The 24112-nt window shown below is 51.5% G+C and overlaps 2 protein-coding genes across 4 annotated transcripts; one reads left to right on the top strand and one right to left on the bottom strand.

The window, feature by feature from the left end:
* Nucleotides 1–8788: 8788 nt before the first annotated feature.
* Nucleotides 8789–10611, top strand: EVA1B (eva-1 homolog B). 2 transcript variants are annotated; one of them, XM_019726606.2, is made up of 3 exons: nucleotides 8789–9166; nucleotides 9565–9662; nucleotides 9947–10611. In XM_019726606.2, exons 2-3 carry the CDS (start codon nucleotides 9596–9598, stop codon nucleotides 10372–10374), a joined length of 495 nt encoding a protein of 164 aa, XP_019582165.2. In that variant the 5' UTR covers nucleotides 8789–9166; nucleotides 9565–9595; the 3' UTR covers nucleotides 10375–10611. The 2 variants fall into 2 exon arrangements, with proteins under 2 accessions (XP_019582165.2, XP_019582164.2); XM_019726605.2 differs by having other exon boundaries at nucleotides 8801–9166; nucleotides 9459–9662.
* A 781-nt stretch (nucleotides 10612–11392) lies between these two features.
* SH3D21 (SH3 domain containing 21) lies at nucleotides 11393–23342 on the bottom strand. 2 transcript variants are annotated; one of them, XR_012497136.1, is made up of 16 exons: nucleotides 22947–23342; nucleotides 22623–22780; nucleotides 22471–22534; nucleotides 22105–22223; nucleotides 21786–21876; nucleotides 21549–21604; nucleotides 21414–21459; nucleotides 21164–21264; nucleotides 20958–21044; nucleotides 20760–20802; nucleotides 13042–13135; nucleotides 12905–12957; nucleotides 12706–12800; nucleotides 11865–12576; nucleotides 11645–11708; nucleotides 11393–11571 (listed from the first exon to the last, which is right to left on the bottom strand). XR_012497136.1 is itself a non-coding variant. In XM_019726534.2 (16 exons), exons 1-16 carry the CDS (start codon nucleotides 22948–22950, stop codon nucleotides 11506–11508), a joined length of 1926 nt encoding a protein of 641 aa, XP_019582093.2. In that variant the 5' UTR covers nucleotides 22951–23339; the 3' UTR covers nucleotides 11393–11505. The 2 variants fall into 2 exon arrangements, 1 of the variants encoding a protein (XP_019582093.2); XM_019726534.2 differs by having other exon boundaries at nucleotides 11792–12576; nucleotides 22947–23339.
* Between the last annotated feature and the right edge of the window lie 770 nt (nucleotides 23343–24112).

Genomic DNA, 24112 nt, shown 5'->3' with positions numbered 1-24112 from the left:
ACACCCTTCTGATGGCGTCCAGCCCATGTAGTAGCTGATAAAGCGCTACCACACCAGGCTCTAACCTGACCTCCTCTCTAACTTCTCGGCCCCTCACCCCCACGTGCTGTCCCAGCCATGCTGATTCTGACCAAGCTAAGCACAGCTTCTACCTCCAGGCTCTTTCATTGGCTATGCTTTTCTGGAAGCCTCTTCCCCCACATATTTGCATGACTTCCTCTCTCACTTCTCTGCTCAAAATGTCACCTCTTCAGAGAGGCCCTCCCTATGTCTACCTGGTCTTTACCCCGCTGCCCTGCCTTATTTTTCTTCATTGTACTTCTCTCAGCCTAACATTACCTGATTGCTTACTCATCACATCAGTCTCTCCTACGCGAAGGTGAGCTCTGTGAGGGCAGGAATCTGTGTCCATGCAGGGGGCCTTGGGGGCTGCTCATCACAGTGACTAGCGGGCTGCTGCTGGCATGTACAGGGTGGCAGCCAGGGACTCCAGACAACGCCACAGGAAGGCAGATTCTACTCCTGCATACGAGCGAAGAACTTCTTTCTAATCACCAGAGCCAAGAATCTAACTCCACTTGCTACATAAACACGCAGGACTGTATGCATCATGCCCACTACATTTTTGGAGAATGCAACTACTGTGTCAAGTGAAGGACATTTGTATTTTGTTTTGTTCTTCACTGTTTCAGACACTGACACCACACTATCCCAGCGTCAGTCTGCAGCGTAGCTGTCACCTGCCTGGCAATTGATCACAAACACATCATTACCCTTTATCTTTTATAAAACATATATGTATATATGTGTGTGTTTTAAATTAGATGTGGAGGTGGTATATTAGCCACAAATTTCATTCAGGAGAATAAAAGCAATACAAAGAATGGACAGGCAGCTTTAGGTCTGAGGGGGTAGAGAACCATGACCTTTGGAAGACTGCTTGGGAACATGGGCTCTGAAGTTCAAATCTAGGCCCCACCACTTACTTCAATGTGACTGCAAAGGTGTTACTTAACCTCTCTGAGTCTCACTTTCCTTCTCTGTAAAATGGGAGCCATGCTGCAAACTACATGGTTACAGGGAAAATTTGAGGGGTTGAGGCTGCACAGCAGTTAGCAGCGTGCCAGGTGCCAGAAGGGTACTCAGTAGCCATTGCTATTCATTTTGCAAACTCTGAGTCCTCTTCCCAGCAGCTGTCCTGGGTGCTGGAGGGTGGCATTCAGAGGACTGGGCAGGTCTTAGGGGGCCTTACGTGAGTCCCCTTCTCGCCATCCAAGACCGAAGCAGCCTCTGTCCCTCCCCAACAGTGGGGAGAGGTCCCAGTATCAGGAACAGAGTAGCTGAGGGCAGCCCTAGCCTGGCCCCTGGGAAAGGGAGCAGTTGGCTTTGCATTGGGCCCTGAAATGCCAGCCCTGCGAGGCCCCTCCCAGAGGCTCTGGATCTCTCAGCCCCCTGGTCTCCCATGAAGACCTAGGATCATTCTCTCTGTGCCCCCCAATGTGACAAATCTTGTCTCGCAGGCAGACAGGAGGGCAGAGAGGCAGCCACTCATCAGCAAGCGGGCAGGCGCAGGTCAGTCACAGGCCTACAGACAGGAAACCCAGCAGGGGATGGGAGCCAGGCAGGCAGGTGACACATATGCGGAGACCCCAACACACCAGGAAAGCAGGTGGCTGGGCAGACTTACAGACAGGCGGATTGGGCAGGGAGAGGCAGTAGGAAAAGCAGATAGGCAAGTGGCCAGGGGACACGTGGACTGTGCAATGGCCACAGGGGCCAAAGGCTTCAGGCACCTCCCCCAGGGCTTCTAGGAACAGCCTGAAGCCTCTTTCAACCCTCTAGGGCAAAGCTGCCACTTCTCCCACTTGGCCTGGCTTGGCCACATGCATCCCCGTGGAGAGGGCAGCCCTCTAGCTACCATGTGTCCTTCTCTCTGAAAGAACCAGCAACCATCTCCACCCACTCTGCTTCATCAGGGCTCAGTCACACCTGGCCCACTCCAAACACACATTTCACACGCCAACCCAGGTATACCTTTGTCTATAGACAGCAATACTCAGAGATTTGCATAGCACAGGGATGCATGGAAACAGCGTAACACAAACTGTCATGCAGGGTGTCATGTGGGGTCTCAGCTCCCGCTCCCCACATAAGAACACAGGACATAGTAAGGCCAAAAAGGAACACCCACAGAGCCATAGCTAGGGGAGACATACCACTATAGTCTCGCTGGCGGCTGGGTTGGAGACACAGGAAGCAGGAGCCACACGATCTGCAACCTGCTGTCTGCTTCTCTGCCAACCAACCAACCCCACTTGCTAACTGCAATCACGCTTGCTAGCTCAGCCACCATCTTCTTGCCAGCCACCATCCACTGCTAGCTTAGCCATGGGAGTTATATTAGTGTCCAATGGCTCACTGCTTACAGCTGACGGCCAACTAGCCACAGCTGATGGCCATCCAATCACAGTTGATGGCCATTTACTACCCGACTGAGCACCTTTCCACATGAGGCCAAGAGCCTGGAAACTGCACTCCTGGCTCTGTCCCCACACTCCACCCATACAGGCTCTCGCCTCACAATCTACGCGACAAGCATCTTCCGCGAGGGGCCCTGTGCGAGGAGCCTGGAGGTGAATGCAGTATCCTGGACACAGCCAGGGTTTCTCAGGGCACCACTAGTCCTCCTGGGCACAGCCAGGCTCTCTGGACACAGTCAGGGTTTCTCAGGACACCACTAGTCCTTCTGGGCACAGCCAGACTTCCTGGGCACAGCCAGGGTTCTCAGGGCACAGTGCTCTTTCTGGGCACAGCCAGACTTCCTGGGCTATACAAGTCCCGCATCCGGGCTGCGTCAGCAAGCACTTCCCAGCCCACATGGCCACAATGACCTTTGCTTTCTTTGGTCTATGCTAGTTGGAGAACCGTCCACGTCTTCCCACCCCTCCACAGCCAGTCAAGACACAGGAAGCAAACATCCACCGGGTCCATTACATGGTGGTATGTTCCCAAGCAAACAGTCAAGTGGTCCATCAAATCAGGGATGGAAGGCAATTCCCCACCGTCCATAGTCATTCGCCAGGGCTGTGCATTAGCCTCACAAAGCGTGCCCTCTCTGCAGGGGGAGGGCACAAAGTCCTCCCCAACCTGGGGGTGAGGGCCTCAGCAAGCACTTTCCAGCCCACAGGGCCGCAACGACCTTCGCTTTCTCCGGCCTATGCTGGTTGGGGAACCGTCCATGTCTTCCCACCCCTCCACGGGGGTCCAGCTCTCCAGCAGCTGCTCCTCCTGGTCTTCCTGAGACTGAGTGTTCATACACACAAACTGCTCCACCGCCCTTCAGAGAGCTTCGGCCGGCACCGTACCCTGCTCGCTGCGCCATGTGTCATGCAGGGTGTCATGCAGGGTCTCTGGTCCCGCTCCCCACATAAGAACACAGGACATGGTGAGGCCAAAAAGGAACACCCACGCAGCCATAGATAGGGGAGTCATATCACTATAGTCTCGCTGGCGGCTGGGTTGGAGACACAGGAAGCAGGAGCCACACTATCCGCAACCTGCCGTCCGCTTCGCTGCCAACCAACCCCACTTGCTAACTGCACTCCACCATATTAACTGCAATCCGTGCTTGCCAGCCACCATCTTCTTCCTAGCCCCCAACTGCCGCTAGCGTAGTCACAGCAGTTATACTAATGGCCAATGGCTCACTGGTTACAGCTGACGGCCAACTAGCCACAGCTGATGGCCATCCAATCACAGTTGATGGCCATTTACTACCTGAGTGAGTACCTTTCCATGTGAGGCTGAGAACCTGGAAACTGCACTCCAGGCTCTGTCCCCACATTCCAAACCTCCAGGGTCTCGCCTCACAATCTCGACAAGCATCTTCCGCGAGGGGCCCTGTGCGAGGAGCCTGGAGGTGAATGCAGTATCCTGGACACAGCCAGGGTTTCTCAGGGCACCACTAGTCCTCCTGGGCACAGCCAGGCTCTCTGGACACAGTCAGGGTTTCTCAGGACACCACTAGTCCTTCTGGGCACAGCCAGACTTCCTGGGCACAGCCAGGGTTCTCAGGGCACAGTGCTCTTTCTGGGCACAGCCAGACTTCCTGGGCTATACAAGTCCCGCATCCGGGCTGCGTCAGCAAGCACTTCCCAGCCCACATGGCCACAATGACCTTTGCTTTCTTTGGTCTATGCTAGTTGGAGAACCGTCCACGTCTTCCCACCCCTCCACAGCCAGTCAAGACACAGGAAGCAAACATCCACCGGGTCCATTACATGGTGGTATGTTCCCAAGCAAACAGTCAAGTGGTCCATCAAATCAGGGATGGAAGGCAATTCCCCACCGTCCATAGTCATTCGCCAGGGCTGTGCATTAGCCTCACAAAGCGTGCCCTCTCTGCAGGGGGAGGGCACAAAGTCCTCCCCAACCTGGGGGTGAGGGCCTCAGCAAGCACTTCCCGGCCCACAGGGCCGCAACGACCTTCGCTTTCTCCGGCCAATGCTGGTCAGAGAATTGTCCATGTCTTCCCACCCCTCCATGGGGTCCAGCTCTCCAGCAGCTGCTCCTCCTGGTCTTCCTGAGACTGGGTGTTCATACGCACAAACTGCTCCACCGCTCTTCGGGGAGCTTTGGCCGGCACTGTACCCTGCTCGCTGCACCATGTGTCACGCAGGGTGTCATACAGGGTCTCTGGTCCCGCTCCCCACATAAGAACGCAGGATATGGTGAGGCCAAAAAGGAACACCCACGGAGCCATAGGTAGGGGAGTCATACCACTATATTCTCGCTGGCGGCTGGGTTGGAGACACAGGAAGCAGGAGCCACACTATCCGCAACCTGCTGTCCGCTTCTCTCTGCCAACCAACCTCACTTGCTAACTGCACTCCACCATATTAACTGCAATCCGTGCTTGCCAGCCACCATCTTCTTCCTAGCCCCCAACTGCCGCTAGCGTAGTCACAGCAGTTATACTAATGGCCAATGGCTCACTGGTTACAGCTGACGGCCAACTAGCCACAGCTGATGGCCATCCAATCACAGTTGATGGCCATTTACTACCTGAGTGAGTACCTTTCCATGTGAGGCTGAGAACCTGGAAACTGCACTCCAGGCTCTGTCCCCACATTCCAAACCTCCAGGGTCTCGCCTCACAATCTACGCGACAAGCATCTTCCCCGAGGGGCCCTGTGCGAGGAGCCTGGAGGTGAATGCATATCCTGGACACAGCCAGGCTCTCTGAGCACAGCCAGGGTTTCTCAGGGCACCACCAGTCCTTCTGGACACAGCCAGACTTCCTGCGCTTCTTAGGGTACCACCAGTCTCCCCGGGCACAACCAGGGCCTCTCAGGGATCTGCCTCTCTCTCTGGGCACAGCCAGGGTTTCTCAGGGTACCACCAGTCTTTCTGAGCACAGCCAGGGTTCTCAGGGTACAGCCAGGATTCTCAGGGCACTGCCAGTCTTTCCGGGCACAGCCAGATATCCTGGGCACAGCCAGGGTTCTCAGGGCACCATGCTGGAACAATAATGGCTCACAGGCAAGGTGCTTACATATTCTCGATGGCAGCCGGTTGAGACACAGAAAGCAAACATCCACTAGTTCCGCTGCATGGTGTTACATTCCCAAACAGTCAAGCGGTCCATCAAATCAGGGATGGAAGGCAATTCCCCATAGTTCACAGTCATTCACCAGGGCTGTGCATTAGTCTCACAAAGTGTGCCCTCTCTGCAGGGGGAGGGCACAAAGTCCTCCCCAACCTGGGGGTGAGGGCCTCAGCAAGCATTTCCCAGCCCACAGGGCCGCAACAACCTTCGCTTTCTCCGGCCTACCCTGGTTGGGGAACTGTCCACGTCTTCCCACCCCTCCACGGGGGTCCAGCTCTCCAGCAGCTACACGGCTTTTCCTGTGCTGGTGGGAGAACCGTCCACAGGGGTCCAGCTCTCCAGCAGCCGCTCCTCCTGGTCTCCCTGACGCTGAGTGTTCATACATACAAAATGCTCCACCGCCCTTCAGAGAGCTTTGGCCGGCACAGTACCCTGCTCGCTGCGCCATTTGTCATGCAGAGTCTCTGGTCCCGCTCCCCACATAAGAACACAGGACATGGTGAGGCCAAAAAGGAACACCCACGGAGCCATAGATAGGGGAGTCACACCACTATAGTCTCGCTGGCGGCTGGGTTGGAGACACAGGAAGCAGGAACCACACGATCCGCAACCTGCTGTCCATTTCTCTCTGCCAACCAAGCTCACTTGCTAGCTGCAATCCGCCGTGCTAACTGCAATCCGCTCTTGCTAGCTCAGCCACCATCTTCTCGTTAGCCTCCACTTGCTGCTAGCATAGCCACGGCAGTTATATTAGTGGCCAATGGCTCACTGGTTACAGCTGACGGCCAACTAGCCACAGCTGATGGCCATGCAATCACAGTTGATGGCCATTTACTACCCGAGCCAGCACATTTCCACGTGAGGGCGAGAGCCTGGAAACTGCACTCCTGGCTCTGTCCCCACACAACCATATCCCAAATCTCGCAGCCCCCCATAGAGAGGCATGCACGTGGACCCTCGAGCAGACACATGATGTGCCAGACAGAGCAGGCGTAACATCCACAATGCCCAGGATCAGTCTCACAAGCACGGCCGTAGCACAGACCAACCTTCACGTGGATGGTAGGCATCCAGCATGTCGATCCAGCCATGGGAACCCACCGATATCACAGCCAATGGGCAGATTCCAGCCTCACCTTCACCTCTCAGCCCAATTTAACATGGCTGATCACAGATTGGTCCTGGCCACGTCTGCCTCCCGTCTCCCTCGTCTCTCCTCGCTGACTCCTCCTCCACAGGCCTGCTCAATATTGGAGCACCCAGAGCTCAGGCTTCAAACCTCCTCTCTTCTATCGCCGCCTCCAGGTGACCTTACCCACTCCCAGGGTGTTCAGTCCATCCTCACACACATTTCCAGCCCAGACTCCTCGCGGTTCCACCTACTGATCTGACACCTCCACCTGGACACCTCAAATCTATCGAACATGAAACTCAGATGACCCAAAACCTGCTCCCCACCTAAGCTTCCCTCAGGTGTCCAGGCCCAACACCCAGCCGTTGGCCTGTATTCCTTTCCTCGCATCAGCATCCCACGCCGGAAGTCCTGTGGACACTCCCCTCAGAATACTGCCTGAACCTGGTCCTGTCTCACCTCCTCCACTGCCCATTCCAGTCCAAGCCCCCAGCCACTGCTGGCCTGGAGGGCCGCCAGCCTGCTCACTGCTCTGCTTCCATTCTTGCCCCGCATGGCCCATCCCACGATGAACCCCTACAGGGATCTCTCCAGCGTGCATCACTGAACCATGACATTGCTGATTAAAACCCCAGGGGCTTCCACAACACAATCATGTCTCAGCTCCTCCACAGGGCCCACAGCCTCTCCACGATCACCCCATCACTCCCTTGTGCCTCTGCCCCTAGAAGAGGTGCCTCAGGACATTCTACCTTAGGACGCTCAACACTCTGCCCCGGGTCCTGGCATGGCTGACCCTCCTCAGGATCTAGCTCTCACCTCACATGCGCCCCTCAGCAGCTGCCCAGGTGTTCTCCATCACATTTCCCTATTCCTTCCTCTGAGCACTTGGCAGCACCCTAGATTCTCTTCTTCACATATTGTCTGTGTCTCCACCTTAGTGTCAGGCAAACCTTTGCCCATGTGGGCAAAGATTTCTTGTCTGTTTTGTCCACTGCTGAACCCCCCTTACTAGGATGTGCTAAGCACAGTGCTCAGTTAACATTTGTTGATTAGCGGCTGTATGGATTTATACAGACATACCCACCCCCACAAAAATGCTCAAGCAGATACAACACGAAAATAGACACACAAATATACAGATGTGGGCAACAATACCACCACATGCTAATAAAACAGACTAAACAGCCACAAAGACCCCCAGGAGTGCTTTTCCCACCCCCATGGGAGCCAGTCCTAGTTCTTTCTCCACCTAGATCTGCCCTCTGCTTGAACCCTGAGACAGGACTTGGAGTGAGGGTCTCCAGCCTGGACAGAGGGGGGTCACTGGCCCACAGGCCTCAGGCAGCGCCTTCAGCTATGTCTGCAATTTCCTCTCCCCCCTTCCTTCCCTCCTCCTCCCTAAGGCTCCCGCCAAGAAGGCCTCCCCCTCACTCCAGCCCCAGCACAGGAAGGGGGGCCCACAAAGAGGGGCTGAGAGTCTGGGCAGGAAGACCCAGGCCCACACACTGATCACACTACATACACATGGCATGCGTGAGCCCTGAGCCCATGTGGAAATGTGTGTGCACGGCAGGTTTAGCCAGAAGGCAAAGGCATCTCTGCTGAACACTCGGGAGCAGAACACAGGGGCCAGCAGAGGCCACAGGCTGGGTTCTGCAAGGCTGGCCTGGGCCTGGCTGGAAGCCCGAGTCCAGCACTCATTAACCCTGCTGGCCCAGCTCTGCCAGCTGGACACACTCACCGCCTGGGCCTAGGAGGAGGGAATGAGGGTCCCTTCCCTTCATTGTGGGTTGGTCTGGGGAAGAGCTGACAGTCTTCCCTGGGCAAGCAGGGCTCCTGGGAAGAAGGGCAAGGCATAGGCACGGGGTTAAGAGCCCAGGCAGGCTCTAGGGTCGGAGAGCAGTGAGTTCAAATCTCGACCGTTTGGTAGTTTTTCAATCTTTCAGTGATTCAGTTTATTTATCTGCCAGGTGAGGATAATGGCATCACATTATAGAATTACTAGAAGGATTAAATGGAAGAATATTGTAAAGGGTTCAGCCCATTGCCTGGCACCTAGGCAGAACTCCATCCTCGTCATTATTTATTGTTGTTATTAGTAGCCTGGGGGCGGTCCCTGGAACCGGTCTCCCCAGCCGTTTCCTGCGGGGGAGCAGACGCCCCGCAGGCCTCTTTCCCCCTCTCCCCTTCCTCTGCCGGCCCTTTTCCTCCCCGCCTCCCCCGCCCCGCCCCGCCCCGTCCCGTCCCTCCTCTTTCCTCCGAGGAAACTTTCCGCCGGCTGGTCCATCGGCCCGTGTCCGGCCCGCGCTGCCGCGGCCTGGGAGCTGAGCGGTACGGGCGGGGCGGGCGGGAGCAGGGGTCTCCGGGTGCGTGCGGCTGAAGGAGGTGCCGGGGCCTGACCGCGGGAAAGCGGGGCGCTGACGGTGAGTGAGCCTCGGCCTGCGGGCTGGTGGGTCCCCAGGGGCGGGCAGGATGGGAAAGGGAGGTGGCCTCTCGTTCCCGGAGCTCCCCCAAGGAGGGCGGAAGGCACCCGCGTCTCTCCAACATCCCACTACCCGGACGACGAAACCCGACTTCTTTTGGGGACCTAATAAGGGGGCTGAGCCTCCTGCGGCCCACTTCCTGATCCCCAGGTTGGAGGGGGCGCCACACGCAGGGGAGAGATCCCCAGACAGGGCCCAGGTCTGCACTGAAGTCAGGGCGCTCTCTCTCCAGGGTGGAAACTAGAGCTGCTCTTCCAAGGCGAGGAGCTGCCCGGAGAAAGCGGCGTCAGGATCAGCTTCAGACTGAGGATTAGCATCTGACCTTGCTGACCTCGCAGGCTAACCGGGGAGCTGCCCCCACAGAGCAGCATGGATGCCCCCCGAAGGGACATGGAGTTGATCAGCAACAGCCTGGCGGCCTACGCACACATCCGTGGTGAGGGCGGCGGGGGTAATGCACCCCTCCCTGCCCCGCTGAGGCCCCACTCCGCTCCTTCCCTCCCCACCCCTACCATTGTAAACCCTCCCCTCACCCAGCCAGTCACCTACTCCCAATTCCCCCCATCCCTCATTGCCCTCCATTGCGGGATAGCGGCTACCTAATGTCCTTCAAATAGAGTACTGTTCTTGCCCCTGAGACGTAGAACCTGGAGTCTTTTCCAGATGGAATGACTCCCACCCGCCAGGGCCCCTCTATGACTTCTGCCCTCTGACCTCCAGCTAACCCCGAGAGCTTTGGCCTCTACTTCGTGCTGGGCGTCTGTTTCGGCCTGCTGCTAACGCTGTGCCTGCTGGTCATCAGCATCTCCTGCGCGCCCCGCCCGCGGCCGCGGGGCCCCACTCAGCACCGAGACCCCCGCAGCAGCACCCTGGAGGCTGAGGACATGGACGAGGAGGAGGACACGGTGACGCGGCTGGGCCCCGATGACACGCTGCCTGGTCCCGAGCTGTCCAGCGAGCCCGACGGGCCTCTGGGCGTCAACGTTTTCACGTCAGCGGAGGAGCTGGAGCGGGCGCAGCGCCTGGAGGAGCGGGAACGGATCCTGCGGGAGATCTGGCGCACCGGTCAGCCAGACCTGTTGGGCACCGGCACACTGGGGCCCAGTTCCACAGCTACAGGCACCCTGGGTCGCATGCACTATTACTGACTGGGCTGCTTCCTCTGCAAGGCGCTCTGGGTACTGGACATGCACTTGAGCTCACAGCTGCCCCAGGACCTTTGGATTGGCCCAGTCTGCGGTGCTGTGGTGGCCCCGCCCCCACAGCTCCCATGGTGCTATTGGGCGTGGATTCCCACCCTCTGGGGGGAGGGCAGGACACAGGGGCCCCCCCTCCAGGGAGTGGTTAAGAGGTGAAGTGACCAATGAAAGCTGCATTCTCAGTGACTCAGTCTCCCTCTGTTACCCCTGCCCCCAATGGCCCCCAGGCTCCTGCCATGCAGAGCTGAGAACCTACTGACTCCTTTACCAGGCTGACCACCTCCATCACTGTCCTTGGCACACATGCTTGCGTTCACTTCGCTAACGACAAAACACTCCACATCTCTCCAGTCTCACACAGAACAAGTCTCATTCGCATTCCTTATTCACAAATGCATTCCTGATCGGCAAACGCGGGGCACATGTCGCCCCTGCCCCTACAAAGCTGGGTTCATGCATCACTGCAAACACACACACACACACCCTCCCTCTCCCCCTAGGCCTCGGGACCCTGACCTTGACGCTGAGGCGCTATTAGCCCCAGTTTAACCATGTGTGCCTGAACTGGGCTGTGGAATTGGTGTCAGCCGAGGTGCGTTCCTGTGAGTCCTTCCGGAAGGAACAGTGGGACAAACTGGGAGGGGTCCAGGCTCGAAAGCAGGGCTTGCAGGGCCCCTCTGGGGCACAGCTGTATTCCGGAATCTGGGCCGCAGGCAGAGCCCGACCCGCCTGGGCCCCTCCTGCCGGCAGGCATCCAAAGGAGACGCCCACCACCCCCTTCCCCCTCCCCCTGCCATCCGGTGGGTAAAAATAGCCGCGCACAGGCCTTGGGAACTGTAATGGGAGCCACATGTTGGCCAGATGTGCCTGGGAGAGCCCGCCAGGAATGCGGAGCGCTGGGGTCGCCAGCCCGGCCCCGCCCCCTCCGCGCAGGCCCCGCCCCAGCACGGACCAGCACAGGCGAGGCGAGCGTGCACCGCAGTTTACTTTCTTGGGTTTCCCAAAGTCGTGTATAAGGAGTTGGGTGGCCAGAGCCAGACTCCCCTCCAGGCCCCGCCATAATCCCTCCTGGGTCCTCCTTCAGTACGTCTGCGTCTGCGCGTGGCAGGAGGTCTCGGATCTCTGGTTCTTTTGCTTCATCTGAACCTAGTTGGGAGAGGGCGTCAGGGGAGGGCCGGCTACCAGCCCCCTCTCAGGCGGGAATCCACACCTCACCCACCTCCAGCAACTGGCGCTTCTTCCTCTCGCTCTCCAGCTCCTCCCAGAGGTCGGTCAGCTTCCTTCTGCGGATTCGAGAGCAAGAGGAAGGGGTGGGTCGGGCTGGCACAGACCCCCGCCCTTCTTCCCCCACCTCCTCCCCACTTACTCCAGCTGCACTCCCATCAGCTTCAGGGCCCTGCTTAAAGACTCCACCTCGTCCTGTAGCCTCACTATATCACCTCTGTCACTTTTGCTGTCCGTAGGATTTTGCGGGACCAGCGAAGAGAGAATGGGAGTCTCTTGAGGGTCTGGAATCGGACTGATAGGATGTCGATTCTTTTGGGCAGGTTCTACCTCTTTGGGGGAAACCTCTTGGGAGGTAGTCTCTTCCTCCACAGGTTCTTCCTCCAGGAGGGTGGTGGCCTCTTCCAGGGGGTGGGCCTTCTCGAGGGCAGGTCCGGACTCTAGCTTATCTTCGGACTGGAGTGCAGAGCTATCCGTCTTATCCAGGGGGTATTTCATCATGCAGAGGCAGGGCTCCTCTGGCTTGTTCACTTCCTCCTCCAGGGACTGAGCTTCCCTGACCAGGAGAGACTTGCCGTGGGGCAGCTTCATTGCCTCCAGAGAGAAGAGATGGAGCTGAGTGGTGTCCCCAGCAGAGGCCACTTCAGAGAGCACCTGCTCCTGGGTCAAGGCCTTTTCTACGGTAGAGGCCTCGTCCCCAGGAAGGGCCCTCTTTGGGCCAGGGGCTTCATCTTCAGGTGGGACACCTGGTGCAGAGGCCCTGTCCTCCAGAGTCGGGGTCTCCTCTGGGGTGGGGGTCTTATCTGGAGTCGGGCTTTCCTCTGGGCTGGGGGCCTTATCCGGTGATGGGATCTTCTGTGGGTTGGGGGTCTTGCCCAGAGTAGGGGTTTTATTCACAGGAAAGGCCTTTGCTCGGCTGCGCCGCTCCTGTGGTGATGGGGTTGAGGTCTCAGCAGAGGGGTTCCCTTGGCCTGGGATCCTTCACCCTCACACACCAAACCCCTGGCAAGCAGACTCTGCCCAGTCTCCCTCTTCACCACATTGCAGGTCTCTCACCTGACTGGTTGTAGAGTGGTGCTGGGAAGCCTGGGTTCTGGATCGCTTTCTGCCAGGGTGGCCTGGACCCCCACTGTGGAGGCTGCCACTGGAGCCTATGACAACAGAATCTCAGGGGCCCATGCCTAGTCCGACCCTGCGTCTCTCCCCGTCTCTGTCCCCTAGTCCTCACCCCACTGATGGAGGCAGTCAGACTTACCAGAGTTCCGGGATGGGAGCTTATGACCATCTCCACCAGGTGTCCAAGATAACCTGCAACATATCACATCAGACCCAGGGGATGGGGGGCAGGGAGCAGCATTTCCTTTGTACCCTCATCCCTACCCTGCTCCTTACTTCACTTTGCTGGGCACAGTGGGAGCTGTCATCAGCTTCTTGATGGTAGGGAGGGCTGTTTTGGGCATCATCTTTTTTGTTTCCTTAATAGGAGCTGGGGAGGAAGAGGAGAGTGTGGCATTTGTTCATTCATTTATCCAACCATCCAAGAGTCGCTGGCCCTGTCCTCTGGTGTGCACAGAGACTAGGGAGAGGACATGGATCACATTTGACTCTGCCTCCTGGGAACTCTGGGGAATCTGACCACCCTCAGGCTATCGGGAACTGTGGGAGACCCTGAAGAGTCATCAGGGAAGGCTTTGTGGGGGAAATGGCTCCAAATCCTGTCAGTTTTCTCCCTATGCTTTTCTAAGACCTGTCCCTGTTTAGGGCCATGACTGCTTCCCTGGTTCAGACTTCCTCTCTACCCCGGACCGTGGCAACAACCTTCCAGTTCATCCTCCCTTGACCTTCTTTGTGTCTCCACTCTGAAGGTGACATCAGAGTGAACACCTGAAGGCAGTCACAGTGACACAGTGACATTCATATCCATGGACACGCATGCTGAAATTTACTCACGCACGCATTATTACACAGATACATGAACAATACCCGATACCGTGTCCAGTGGGCGGGCAAGAGCATGGATCCTATAACCAGACGCCAGGCTTCGAATTCCTGCAGCATGATTTGCCAGTTGTGTGAAAACTTGGGTAGGGAACTTAACGTCTCTGTGCCCCAATGTTCTCATCCATAAAACATGGGTAACAAGGGTATACATCTAATAGGGTTGTTGTGAAGTTTGAGGGACTTAATCTCTATGAGGTACTTAAAAGAATGTTTGACACATAGTCAGAGCTCGTTAAAATGTTAACTTTGCCTTATACTTCTTGTAGGATGACTGATTAGGTGCTCTGTGGGGTCCTCCCACTAGAGAGCAATTATATCCTGCTTAGGATATAATTTGGGGGCACTGTTGGACTTAAAAGAGGTAAGGGAGGGCCACAAAAAGGGAGAAAGGGGCCAGGACGGTGGTGAGAGGGCGGCACTACTATGACTACTGAGCCTGGAGCCCGTGATGAGAGCAGGTGTCCCAGGTTCTGCTCCCGTGGCTCACCACGGGCCCAAAACTCAGTAGCCACACAGCCATAAGACCCGGGCACCGCTTTCTTCCAGAGGGCTAGAGTGGTCTCTAGTGGTCGGTGCCCTCTGGCTACGGACAGACGTAGAAGTAAGCCTTCTCTGGAAGAAGTCTTTCCCTACTGAGGTGTGCAAGCCTCCCACAGATGGAGATCAAGTCATGAGCTTACACAAGAAGATAATACAACACATGAGAAGACAGGCCACTAAGAGCAGAGTCAACAGACACACGCACAGCAGATACTGGAACTGTCAGGTAGAAAACACAGCACAGCTCTGTAAAAAATATTTGAAGACATAAAGGATGAGCCTGCAACAAAGGGACCACCAGGAATAAACAGGCAGATTTGAAGGAAAAAAAAAAAGGTAAACTACTAGAGATGAAAAATAGTACTCTTGAAATAAAATGCAATGTGTAGGTTAAATAGCAGATTAAACATAGCCAAAAACTAGCGAGAGAATTAAATTAGTACACTAGAAGTATAGTGAGATAATGAGTGAAAATTTTGAAAGCAATGTTTAAAGGCACGGATAATAGAAGCAGGGCTTGACAATGGCTGAGGTAGTGGACAAATCCGCGCCCCACATGGCAACTATAAAGCTGGACAAAAATGACACAGCAACCATTTTAGTGCTCTAGAAATTGACCAATGGCATAAAATAATCTCAGAAGCATTTATGCTTGGTAATGTTCTTGCCTACCCCTCCCGCACAGCCGCCTCCCCCACCTGGGTCCATGTAGATTTCCTGAGTATGGGGCAGGTTAAGGATCAGAAGCTTCACTATCATGGTTGAAGGGAGTTCAATCAATTCAGGGTGTAACCTTGTATTTGGCATGGTTTCATGACACCAAAACATAAGCAACCAGAGAAAAAATAGATAAATGGGACTTCATCAAAATTTAAAACTTTTGTGCATCAAAGAACACTATCAAGAAAGTAAAAAGACAACACAGAAAATAGGAAAAAAATATTTGCAAATCATATATCTGACAAGGGACTTTTATCTAGAATATATAAAAAACTTCTAGGGGCCGGCCCAGTGGCTCAGGTGGTTAGAACTCCATGCTCCTAACTCCCAAGGCTGTCGGTTCGATTCCCACATGGCCCAGTGGGCTCTCAACCACAAGGTTGCCAGTTCAATTCCTCGAGTCCTGCAAGGCATGGTGGGCAGCACCCCCTGCAACTAAGATTGAACACGGCACCTTGAGTTGAGCTGCCGCTGAGCTCCCAGATGGCTCAGTTGGTTGGAGCACGTCCTCTCAACCACAGGTTGTGGGTTCGACTCCCACAAGGGTTGGTGGGCTGCGCCCCCTGCAACTAGCAACGGCAACTGGACCTGGAGCTTAGCGGCGCCCTCCACAACTAAGACTGAAACGACAACAACTTGAAGCTGAATGGCACCCTCCACAACTAAGATTGAAAGGATAACAACTTGACTTGGAAAAAAGTCCTGGAAGTACGGAAGTACACACTATTCCCCAATAAAAAAAGTCTTGTTTCCCTTCCCCAAAAAAATCTTAAAAAAAAAGACACACAGACTGAAAGTAAAGGGATGGGAAAAAGATATTAAAAACAAAACAAAACAAAAAACAACTTCTACAACTCAATAGTAGAAAGACAACCCAATTCAAAAACAGCCAAGGACCCGAATGGATATTAATATTTCTCCAAAAGGCATACAAATAGCTAATAAACATATAAAAAGATATTCAACATCATTAGCCATCAGAGAAATGAAAAGCAAAATCACAATGAGCTACCATTTCATACCCATTAGGATGATAATAATCAAGAGACAGGTAACAAGTGTTGCTGATGATGTGGAGAAACTGAAAGTCTCATATATTGCTAGTGGAAATATGAAACGGTGCCACCACTTTGGAAAACAGTCTGACAGTTATTCCCACAGTTTTATTTTATTTCTATTTATTATTTACTTTTCTTTTTAAGGAGGGCGCAGCCCACAGTGGCCCATGCGGGGATCGAACTGGCAACTTTGGTGCCATCAGCACCACGCTCTAACCAATTGAGCTAACCAGCCACCCCTCTTCCCACAGTTTTAAACACAGAGTTATATCACCCAGAAATTCCTTTCTTAGGTATATACCCCAAACAAATGGAAACATGTCCACATAAAAACTTGTACATGAAAGTTCATAGCTAAAAAGTGAAAACAACTCAAATATGCATCAACTAATGAATGGATAAAATGTGGTACATTCATTCATACAATGGAATATTATTGGGCAATAAAAAGGAATAAAATATGATACATACTACAAAATTGATGAACCTTAAAAATAGTATACAAGGTGAAAGAAACCCATTATAAAAGACCGTATATTGTATGATATAATGTATATGAAATGTAAGCAAAAGTAGGTTAGTGGTTGTGTAGGGCTGGTGGGGGGGGAGAATGAGGAGACTGGTAGAGTAATGGCTAAAGAGTATGGGATTTTCTAAAATTGTGATGTTGGATAACTCTATGACTACATTAAACCCCACTGAATTGTATATTTTAAATGACTGTATTGTGTAGTGTGTGAATTTTAACTCAATAAAGCTGTTTAAAAACAAAGGGTGGCAGGGCAGATTTGGCCCACAGACTATAATTTGCTAACTCCTGGTCTAAATACCCCAATTAAAAGGTAGGGATCATCAGACTGAATTAAAAAAAGCAAAATCCAACTAAATATACACATATATATACATATACACTATATATATACTGTGTGTGTGTGTGTGTGTGTGTGTGTGTGTGTGTGTATATATATATATATATATAGTACAACAGATTGAAAAACACAAATACGTTGACAGTAAAAGGTTGGAAAAAGATAGACCACACAAATAGTAACCAGAATAGTAACCATATATTCATATAAGACAAAACAAACTTTAAGACAAGAAAAATTATGAGAGACAAAGAGAAATCATAATGATAAACAGATAGAGATAACAATTACAAATGTATACATGCCTAACAACAAAGTCTCAAAGTACACATAGCAAACAATGATAGAACTAAAAGGAGATATAAACAATTCAACAATAGCTGGAGATTTTATTCAGGAGGAAGATTAAGACTCTGAATTTAGACTTAAGTTAAATATACGTACATAGTACACTTCAAGAGCAAACTAAAATAATAAAAATAAAATGTACAAATTCAAAATCAATGAACAAAGTGAAATAAGAAAAAAAAAGGAGAAAAAAACCACTTTAAAATACTGTAAAATAATTATGATTAATATAGTCTAAACTCAGCAATTTATCACCAAAGACAAAGACTAACAGACTAAAGTGAAAAGACAAAGGTACCTTCTAGAAGTCTGCTGCATGACAATATGTATATAGTTAACACTAAAAAGGGTTAAAATGGTAAATTTTGTTTTTTTATCATAATTTTAAAAAAACAAAAAGTACAATAGAAAAGATTTTTTTCAAAGTACAACTCTGGTGAGACTGAACAAGAAAAAGAGGGAAACATATTCTTAGAAATGAAAGAGATTATAACTGCAGATACAGATGAAATTAAAAAGATTATAAGAGAATATTATGAACAACTTTACACAAATAATTAGAAAACATGGATTAAATGATAATTAAAAGAAACGTAACTCACTAAAACTGATTCAAGAATTGTAGTCGGATTTTTTGCCAGTCATTGTTACCCAGGGATCAGCAGACCAAATGCTATCTGTGCAAGTCTCCTAAGAGGTTTCTTCCCCTCTGAGTTTCAATGTAAAGCCATTTGAAGAGCAGTTACTAAGGAGTCTTTGAAGATGTGATCAAGTTAAGATGAGGTCATATTAGATTAAGGTAGACCCTAAACCAATGACTGATGTCCTTATTAGAAGAGGGAAATCTGGACACAGACACACGGGGCAGAAGACCATGTACAGACAGAAGCAGAGAATGGAGTGATGCATCTACAAGCCAATTACTCTGAGCAACTACCAGAAGCTAACAAGAGGCAAGGAAAGATTCTTCGCCTAAAACTTTTACAGAGAATATAGCCACACCAACATCTTCATTTCAAATTTCTAGCTGCTAAAAATATGAGATTACGTTTCTGTTGTTTTAAGAAAAAAAAAAGAAAGGAGGGAAGAAAGAAAAGGATAGTTTTAGCCAGACTTACTTAAAGAAATTTAAGTATGTTTTTTTCCCATAATGGAAAAAAAGACCAGATAAATTTACAGGCAAGTGTTACAAGCTTTCCAGGAAAGATGATGCCCATCTTATAACATCTACCAGATAATTAAATAACAAAATACATACTCCTTAATTCATTCGTGAGCCAGTATAACATTAATAATCAGATGAGGACAGTAAAAATGCAAAAATCTTAAAAGAAAAACTGGGAAAGTATTCCAACAGTATGAAAAGATAATAAACCATGACCAACTTGAATTTGTCCCAGGAATGCAAAGATGGCTTAATATTAGAAAATTATACAACTATCATTTATCGCATTGACAGATAAAAGGAGAAAACCCATATAATAATTTCATAAGGTTCATATAAACAATTTGAGAAAATTCAACACACACTCGTTAAAAACTCTAAGTAAACTACAAATAGAAAGGACCTTCCTTAGCCTGACAAAAAGATATGTACGAAAGTTCTAAGCAAACATCACTAACAGCGATGTTAAAGGGGAAAAGTTAGAAGCATTCCATTTAAAATCAGGAACATAGTAATAATGTTCAGCGTCACTACCTCTATTTCATATTGTATTGAGATCCTAGCCACCATAGTAAGTAAGTAAATAAATAAAACGAAAACGCACAAGCAATGGAAAAGATAGAGCAAAATAGTCAATACTAAAAAAAAAAAAAAAAGAAAAAGTCATGACACAGATGATATGACTGTCTTCATGAATAACTTACTAAGAATCTATAGATAAATTACTTGGAAATAATCAGTTACCACCATGGCTGGCGATCAAATCAGTATATAAAAATCAATGCATTTCCATATTCCTGTAATAAACAGGATTTCTAATTTTGAAAAAGCACAATAAAAACTCCGAGGTATTTAGGAATAAATATTAGAAAAGTTGTGTAAAACTCACATGCAGAAAATAATACATGATTCTGGAACAACTGATTGTCCATATGGAAAAAGGTTTAATTGGCTCACCAATTTAAATCAATGTTATATAGATAAAAGCACTTAAACATGAAAAGCAACGCTTTGAAAGTCTTAAAGAAAATATAAATAACTCTCTTTCTGAACTTGGGGCAGGAAGAATTTCTTAAACAAGAAAAAACATGCTAACCATTACAGATAAGATTGATATGCTTAAATTAAAATTAAGAACTCCTGTTAATAAAAAAAAAAATCATAAAAAAGGATAAGACAAGCCACAGAGAGAAAATATTTGTAACGTGTGTAACCCATAAAGGATTCATATTCAAAACATATAAAGAATTCCAACAAACTATTACTAACTAGGGAAATGAAAATTAAATCCACAATGAGTTGCTATTTTATACCTATTAAATTCACAAAAATAATGAAATCTTATAATACCACGTATTGAAGTGAATTTGGATCAATAGGGTCTCATATACACAGATGGTGGAGTGTTGAAATGTACAATCACTATGGAAATCAATTTTACTTTACTTCATAAAACTTGAACATTTACATACCCTATCATCTAATAGTGCCACTCCTAGAATTATATCCTAGAGAAGCAATTATACCTACATTGCCAGAAGACAGGTACACGAATCTTCATAGCAGCACTAATTTGTAATAGTAAAAACTAGAAACAGTGAAAGTATCCAACATCAGGAGAGACTAGATACATAAACTGGTAATTCCTCACAAGGAATATTACATAGCAGAGAAAAATAAATGAACCATATCTACACACAACATGGGTGAATCTTAGACACATAATGTTGATTGGAAACAGCCAAGTGTCAGAAGACTAGAAACATGATACCAGTTTTATAAAGCTCATAAACAAGCAAAAATACATTAAGTGATACATTGTTTACACACATACATATGTTAGACAACTAAAAAACTCATGGGAATTATAAACTCCAAATTGAGGACAGTGGTTACCTTTGTTGTGGGGTAAGTGGCAGAATGGGAAAAAGAAGGAGCACACAGATTACTGGCAATGTGTTAGCTCTTGGGTTTGAGTGACAGACCACGGGTGTTCATTAAGTTTTAAAACACATATGTTGCATATATTTTTGGCATGTTACAGTAAAAGATTCAAAAGACACACATCCACATCCGTAGAGACACATAAACAGAGCTATTCATATACACACTTATAAGACATGTGAATACACAGTCTCATAGACCCAGACATATCAATCCATACGTGTTCTTACAAAATTAAACAAGTCTAAACACACTGATAGCTGCATTCCCAAAACACAGAGAGAAACATGAACACATTAGCAAAAACACTGACCCACATACATTGCTATCTGAGCCTTAACTCACTGGGACGTAGCTCCTAAGAGGGCGTACTGGACCACTGAGGAGTGGTGGGTGTTTACAGGCAACTGCAAGGGATGGGTCTCCCAGAAGCTCCCCCTAATCTCAGGCTTCTCAGACACCCACCTGATTCTCGAGATATCACTTTTCGTGGGGCCAGCTTCTTGATCTGTGCAGAAAAGAAGTATCAGAATCTGAAAAGGAGCCCCCCACATTTTTAGGTTCACCCTTATTTAGGGGTGACACTCCAGCTGTGTCCAGAGTAGCCTGTATGCCCTCAACCACCACCCCCACACACCCCTGAATGTCTGGCTCCATACTCACTGGGGGTGGTGGGAGCACGAAGTTGTCTGGGAAAACTCCTCTTCTGCCTTGAGACTCCCCTTCCCACCAGCCTTTATCCTCTGTGGTCTGGGAGAGAGAGATGCTGTGGGGAGGTGAGCCAGGTCCCCAAGCTCCTTCTTCCCCAGGTCCCATCCCTTCTCAGCAGGTCCTTCCCTGCACCCTCCCCTGCCCGCTGCCTTTCCTACCTTCCTCAGTACTTTCACCTTGTCCCCCCTCCGCAGTGCCAACTCATCTGGGGCCTCGGGCTGGTAGTCAAACAGGACCCTGTAGGTCTCAGGCTGGGAGACTGAGGGGAGGTCAATCCCCTGAAGCCAACTCCCCTCCCCAAATCAGTCAGTGGCTCCCTCCTCCATCAGCCTAGCTGGGTCCCCACTCCCCAAAGTCAGGGTGGCTTGGGGAAGGGGCTTTCAAGGGACCCTTTGGGTGGGTGCTCACCTGTCCGCAGGTAGTCGGGAGGGCTGTCATAGGTCAGGCTGCTCAGCTAGTGAGGGCAGGGAGAGGAGGAACAAGCTGAGCCTCCAACTCCCTGTGAGGAATGCACCACCTCTGTGCCCACTCCAACCAATTTACCTTGGGAGGCCGCTGGGGATTAGGGCTGATTGAAGGCATGTCTGAGTTCCCAAGGCCTGGTGGGGGAGCGGATAGGAAGGTTAAAGGGGGGTGCTACTTCACATGTTAGATCATGGGAAAGGTCAAAGGGGCCACAGGGTCAGGAAGTGTGGATCACAGGCTCAGGCTACTAGGAGGGTCACTAGAGATGGCAGTCTGGTCACAGGGTCTCACGGGGTCACAGGATCCAGGTCTCACTTGGGGGCTCACTGTCCAGCAACTCCACAAAGTTGGATGGAAAGGCTCCGAGCTGCCCGTCCTTCTTCCCCAGCCACCAGCCGTCCTCAATCTGGGGAGAGGGTAGGATGCAGGGGCATCTGGTTCTGCCCCAACGGTCTCTCTAGAAATCACACACCCGTGATTCGGTCCCGATGACTCCCTCCTCCCTTGCTCCCTCTCTTTCCCATCTCTGCGCCCCTCACCATTCTCATCACCCACACCTTCACTTCACCCATCTCCTCAGGCCAGGGACAAGCTCCATCATCTCTCCCAAACCCTCATCAGTCCATCCTCTCACCTCTTTTATCACTTCCACAATCTCCCCAGCTTGCAACTTCAACTCGTCCACCTGCTCCGGGCTGTAGTTGAAGTTCACTTTGCACCATCTTTGAGGGCCCCGAGACTTTGCGGGGCGACCTGGAGTGGGACGTGAGCAAAGCCACTAGACCTGGGTGCCCCAGTTCCCTGAGGGCGGTAGGGACCGGCTGCAGCGCCCACCTCAGTGCCTCCAGGCCCCGCCCAAGGGCGGAGCATTGTGCTCTAGAACCAATCACACCGCAGAGCTGTCGAGCGGCCCCGCCCAGAGCCGCGCCCGTCGTGGCGAGCCGCGGGCTACCAGACCGCGCTGGTTCCGGGGCGCCCGCCCACGGGTCCCGGCGCTCACCTCGGCGGCGCGCACAGCGTGGTCTCGGCGCCTCCCCCGCGCCGCGCAGTGTCTCGGGGATCTCCTAGAAATGAGGACACGGGGAAGGGGGGGTCTCAGTTCCGCGGGGTGCGCTGAGACACGCCCCCAGCCCGATCCCCGGCCCGTCTCACCTGCACTAGGCGCTCAGGAAAGAGGCCACAATGGCCTCCCAGCTCTCCGCTGAGCCAGCCCCGTGCTGGTCCCTTGCACACCTGCCGGACCACGTCCCCGGGCGCCAGACTCAGCTCGCCCTCCTTCTGCGCGTGGTATCCCGCCAGGACGAGCACCTCTGCGGGCGGAAGCGCGGTTCAGAAGGGCCCAGTCAGGGCCGCCTGGCCATGGCGCGAGTCCCACGCTCCGTGTAGAGGACCGCGGAAGCGCGGGATGGTGGTGTAGGCTTTGGTTGCCGTTTCCACGTTTGCGCAGAGGAGCCACCCTAAACCCTCTACACATACCCATGGCTTCCGGGGCCCCCTCCACAGCCGGGCAGAAAGGACAGTGCGGTCCCGCGGGCAGCCGAGTACTGGACCCTGGTAGGCTGGGACAAGGGGCGAGATTGTGCAGCAAAGGAGGCGGAGGCTGGGACAAGGGGCGAGATTGTGCAGCAGAGGAGGCGGAGGCAAGAGCCGATGGGTCGGGCTCCAGGTGCAGAGTGGGTGTGGGAGAGAAGGCGGCCAGGCTCAGCAGGTTCGGCCCCCAACCCAGGGGTGAGGACTCCAGGGTCTCCTGCCAGTGCTGAGGTCACAGCTCCCCCACCTGCTTTGGCCTGTCTGCCTAGTCACCTAAATTCCTGTTTAGACGCCTCCCCTCATCCCAACCTTGGCCCTGAAGCTCCCACCCACCTTTAGCACAGAGCTTTCCTGGTTTAGCCTCGCAACTGGCAAGCTTTTAGCTGCAGGGGAAGAGGTGGGGAGAGGCACGTAGCAGGGTGGAGCAGCCCTGCAGGCAGCAACCGCTCCAAGGCGGGCCCTGCCTGGGTGGATGGGAGTGGTTGCTCTAGTGTGTACAAAACTACTGGTATATACCTGTACTCCGCTTTCCCTGGGAGGCATATCCCTCCCTGGCCCCCTTAAAGGGAAGAGGAAGGGTACAAAGAGGCTTCCAGTCTGGTTTCAGAAAACACCTCCAGATTCTCCTTGGAGGGGAAGGTGAGAAGGAGGAATTTTTAGCTTTAAGTGCTTCTGCTGGCTACAGCCAAGCCCAGAGCTGGCAAGGGTTGAAGTTAGGGCCCACGGAGGTTTTCAGGTAATCTCCCAGCTCAGTGGAAAACATAGATGGCTGTTATCCACACCCCTTGGCCTTTGCCCCACCACCTTGGAAGCCTTGCTCATGACGCCACGGTGAAAAAATCTTGATTTTCCTGGGGTGTCCAAGGTACAGGATGAAGTAAAACCACTTAAGATGAATACCGTGTTTTCCCGAAAGTAAGACCTGGCCGGACAATCAGCTCTAATGGGTCTTTTGGAGCAAAAATTAACATAAGTTCCGGTCCGGGTCTTGTATTAATTTTTGCTCCAAAAGACGCATTAGAGCTGATTGTCTGGCTAGGTCTTACTTTCGGGGAAACACGGTAGCTATTCGCCAGCAGGAGCCAGCAGGATAGCGAAGGCGCCTCCCGGAA

Source organism: Rhinolophus sinicus, linkage group LG06 (assembly GCF_036562045.2).
Source record: "Rhinolophus sinicus isolate RSC01 linkage group LG06, ASM3656204v1, whole genome shotgun sequence".
Classification (NCBI taxonomy): Eukaryota; Metazoa; Chordata; class Mammalia; order Chiroptera; family Rhinolophidae; genus Rhinolophus; species Rhinolophus sinicus.
The sequence above is the reverse complement of the archived record's forward strand: the minus strand, read 5'-3'. Positions and strand labels throughout refer to the sequence as shown.

What these genes read in the sequence shown, in the direction of transcription:
- EVA1B (XM_019726606.2), top strand. Translation starts at nt 9,596, where the DNA reads ATGGATGCCCCCCGAAGGGACATGGAGTTGATCAGCAACAGCCTGGCG. An exon ending in GGCCTACGCACACATCCGTG is followed by an intron (nt 9,663 to 9,946) that starts GTGAGGGCGGCG and finishes TCTGACCTCCAG; the next exon opens with CTAACCCCGAGAGCTTTGGC.
- SH3D21 (XM_019726534.2), bottom strand. An exon ending in TTCCTGAGCGCCTAGTGCAG is followed by an intron (nt 22,535 to 22,622) that starts GTGAGACGGGCC and finishes CCTCATTTCTAG; the next exon opens with GAGATCCCCGAGACACTGCG. An exon ending in ATCCCCAGCGGCCTCCCAAG is followed by an intron (nt 21,460 to 21,548) that starts GTAAATTGGTTG and finishes TGCCCTCACTAG; the next exon opens with CTGAGCAGCCTGACCTATGA.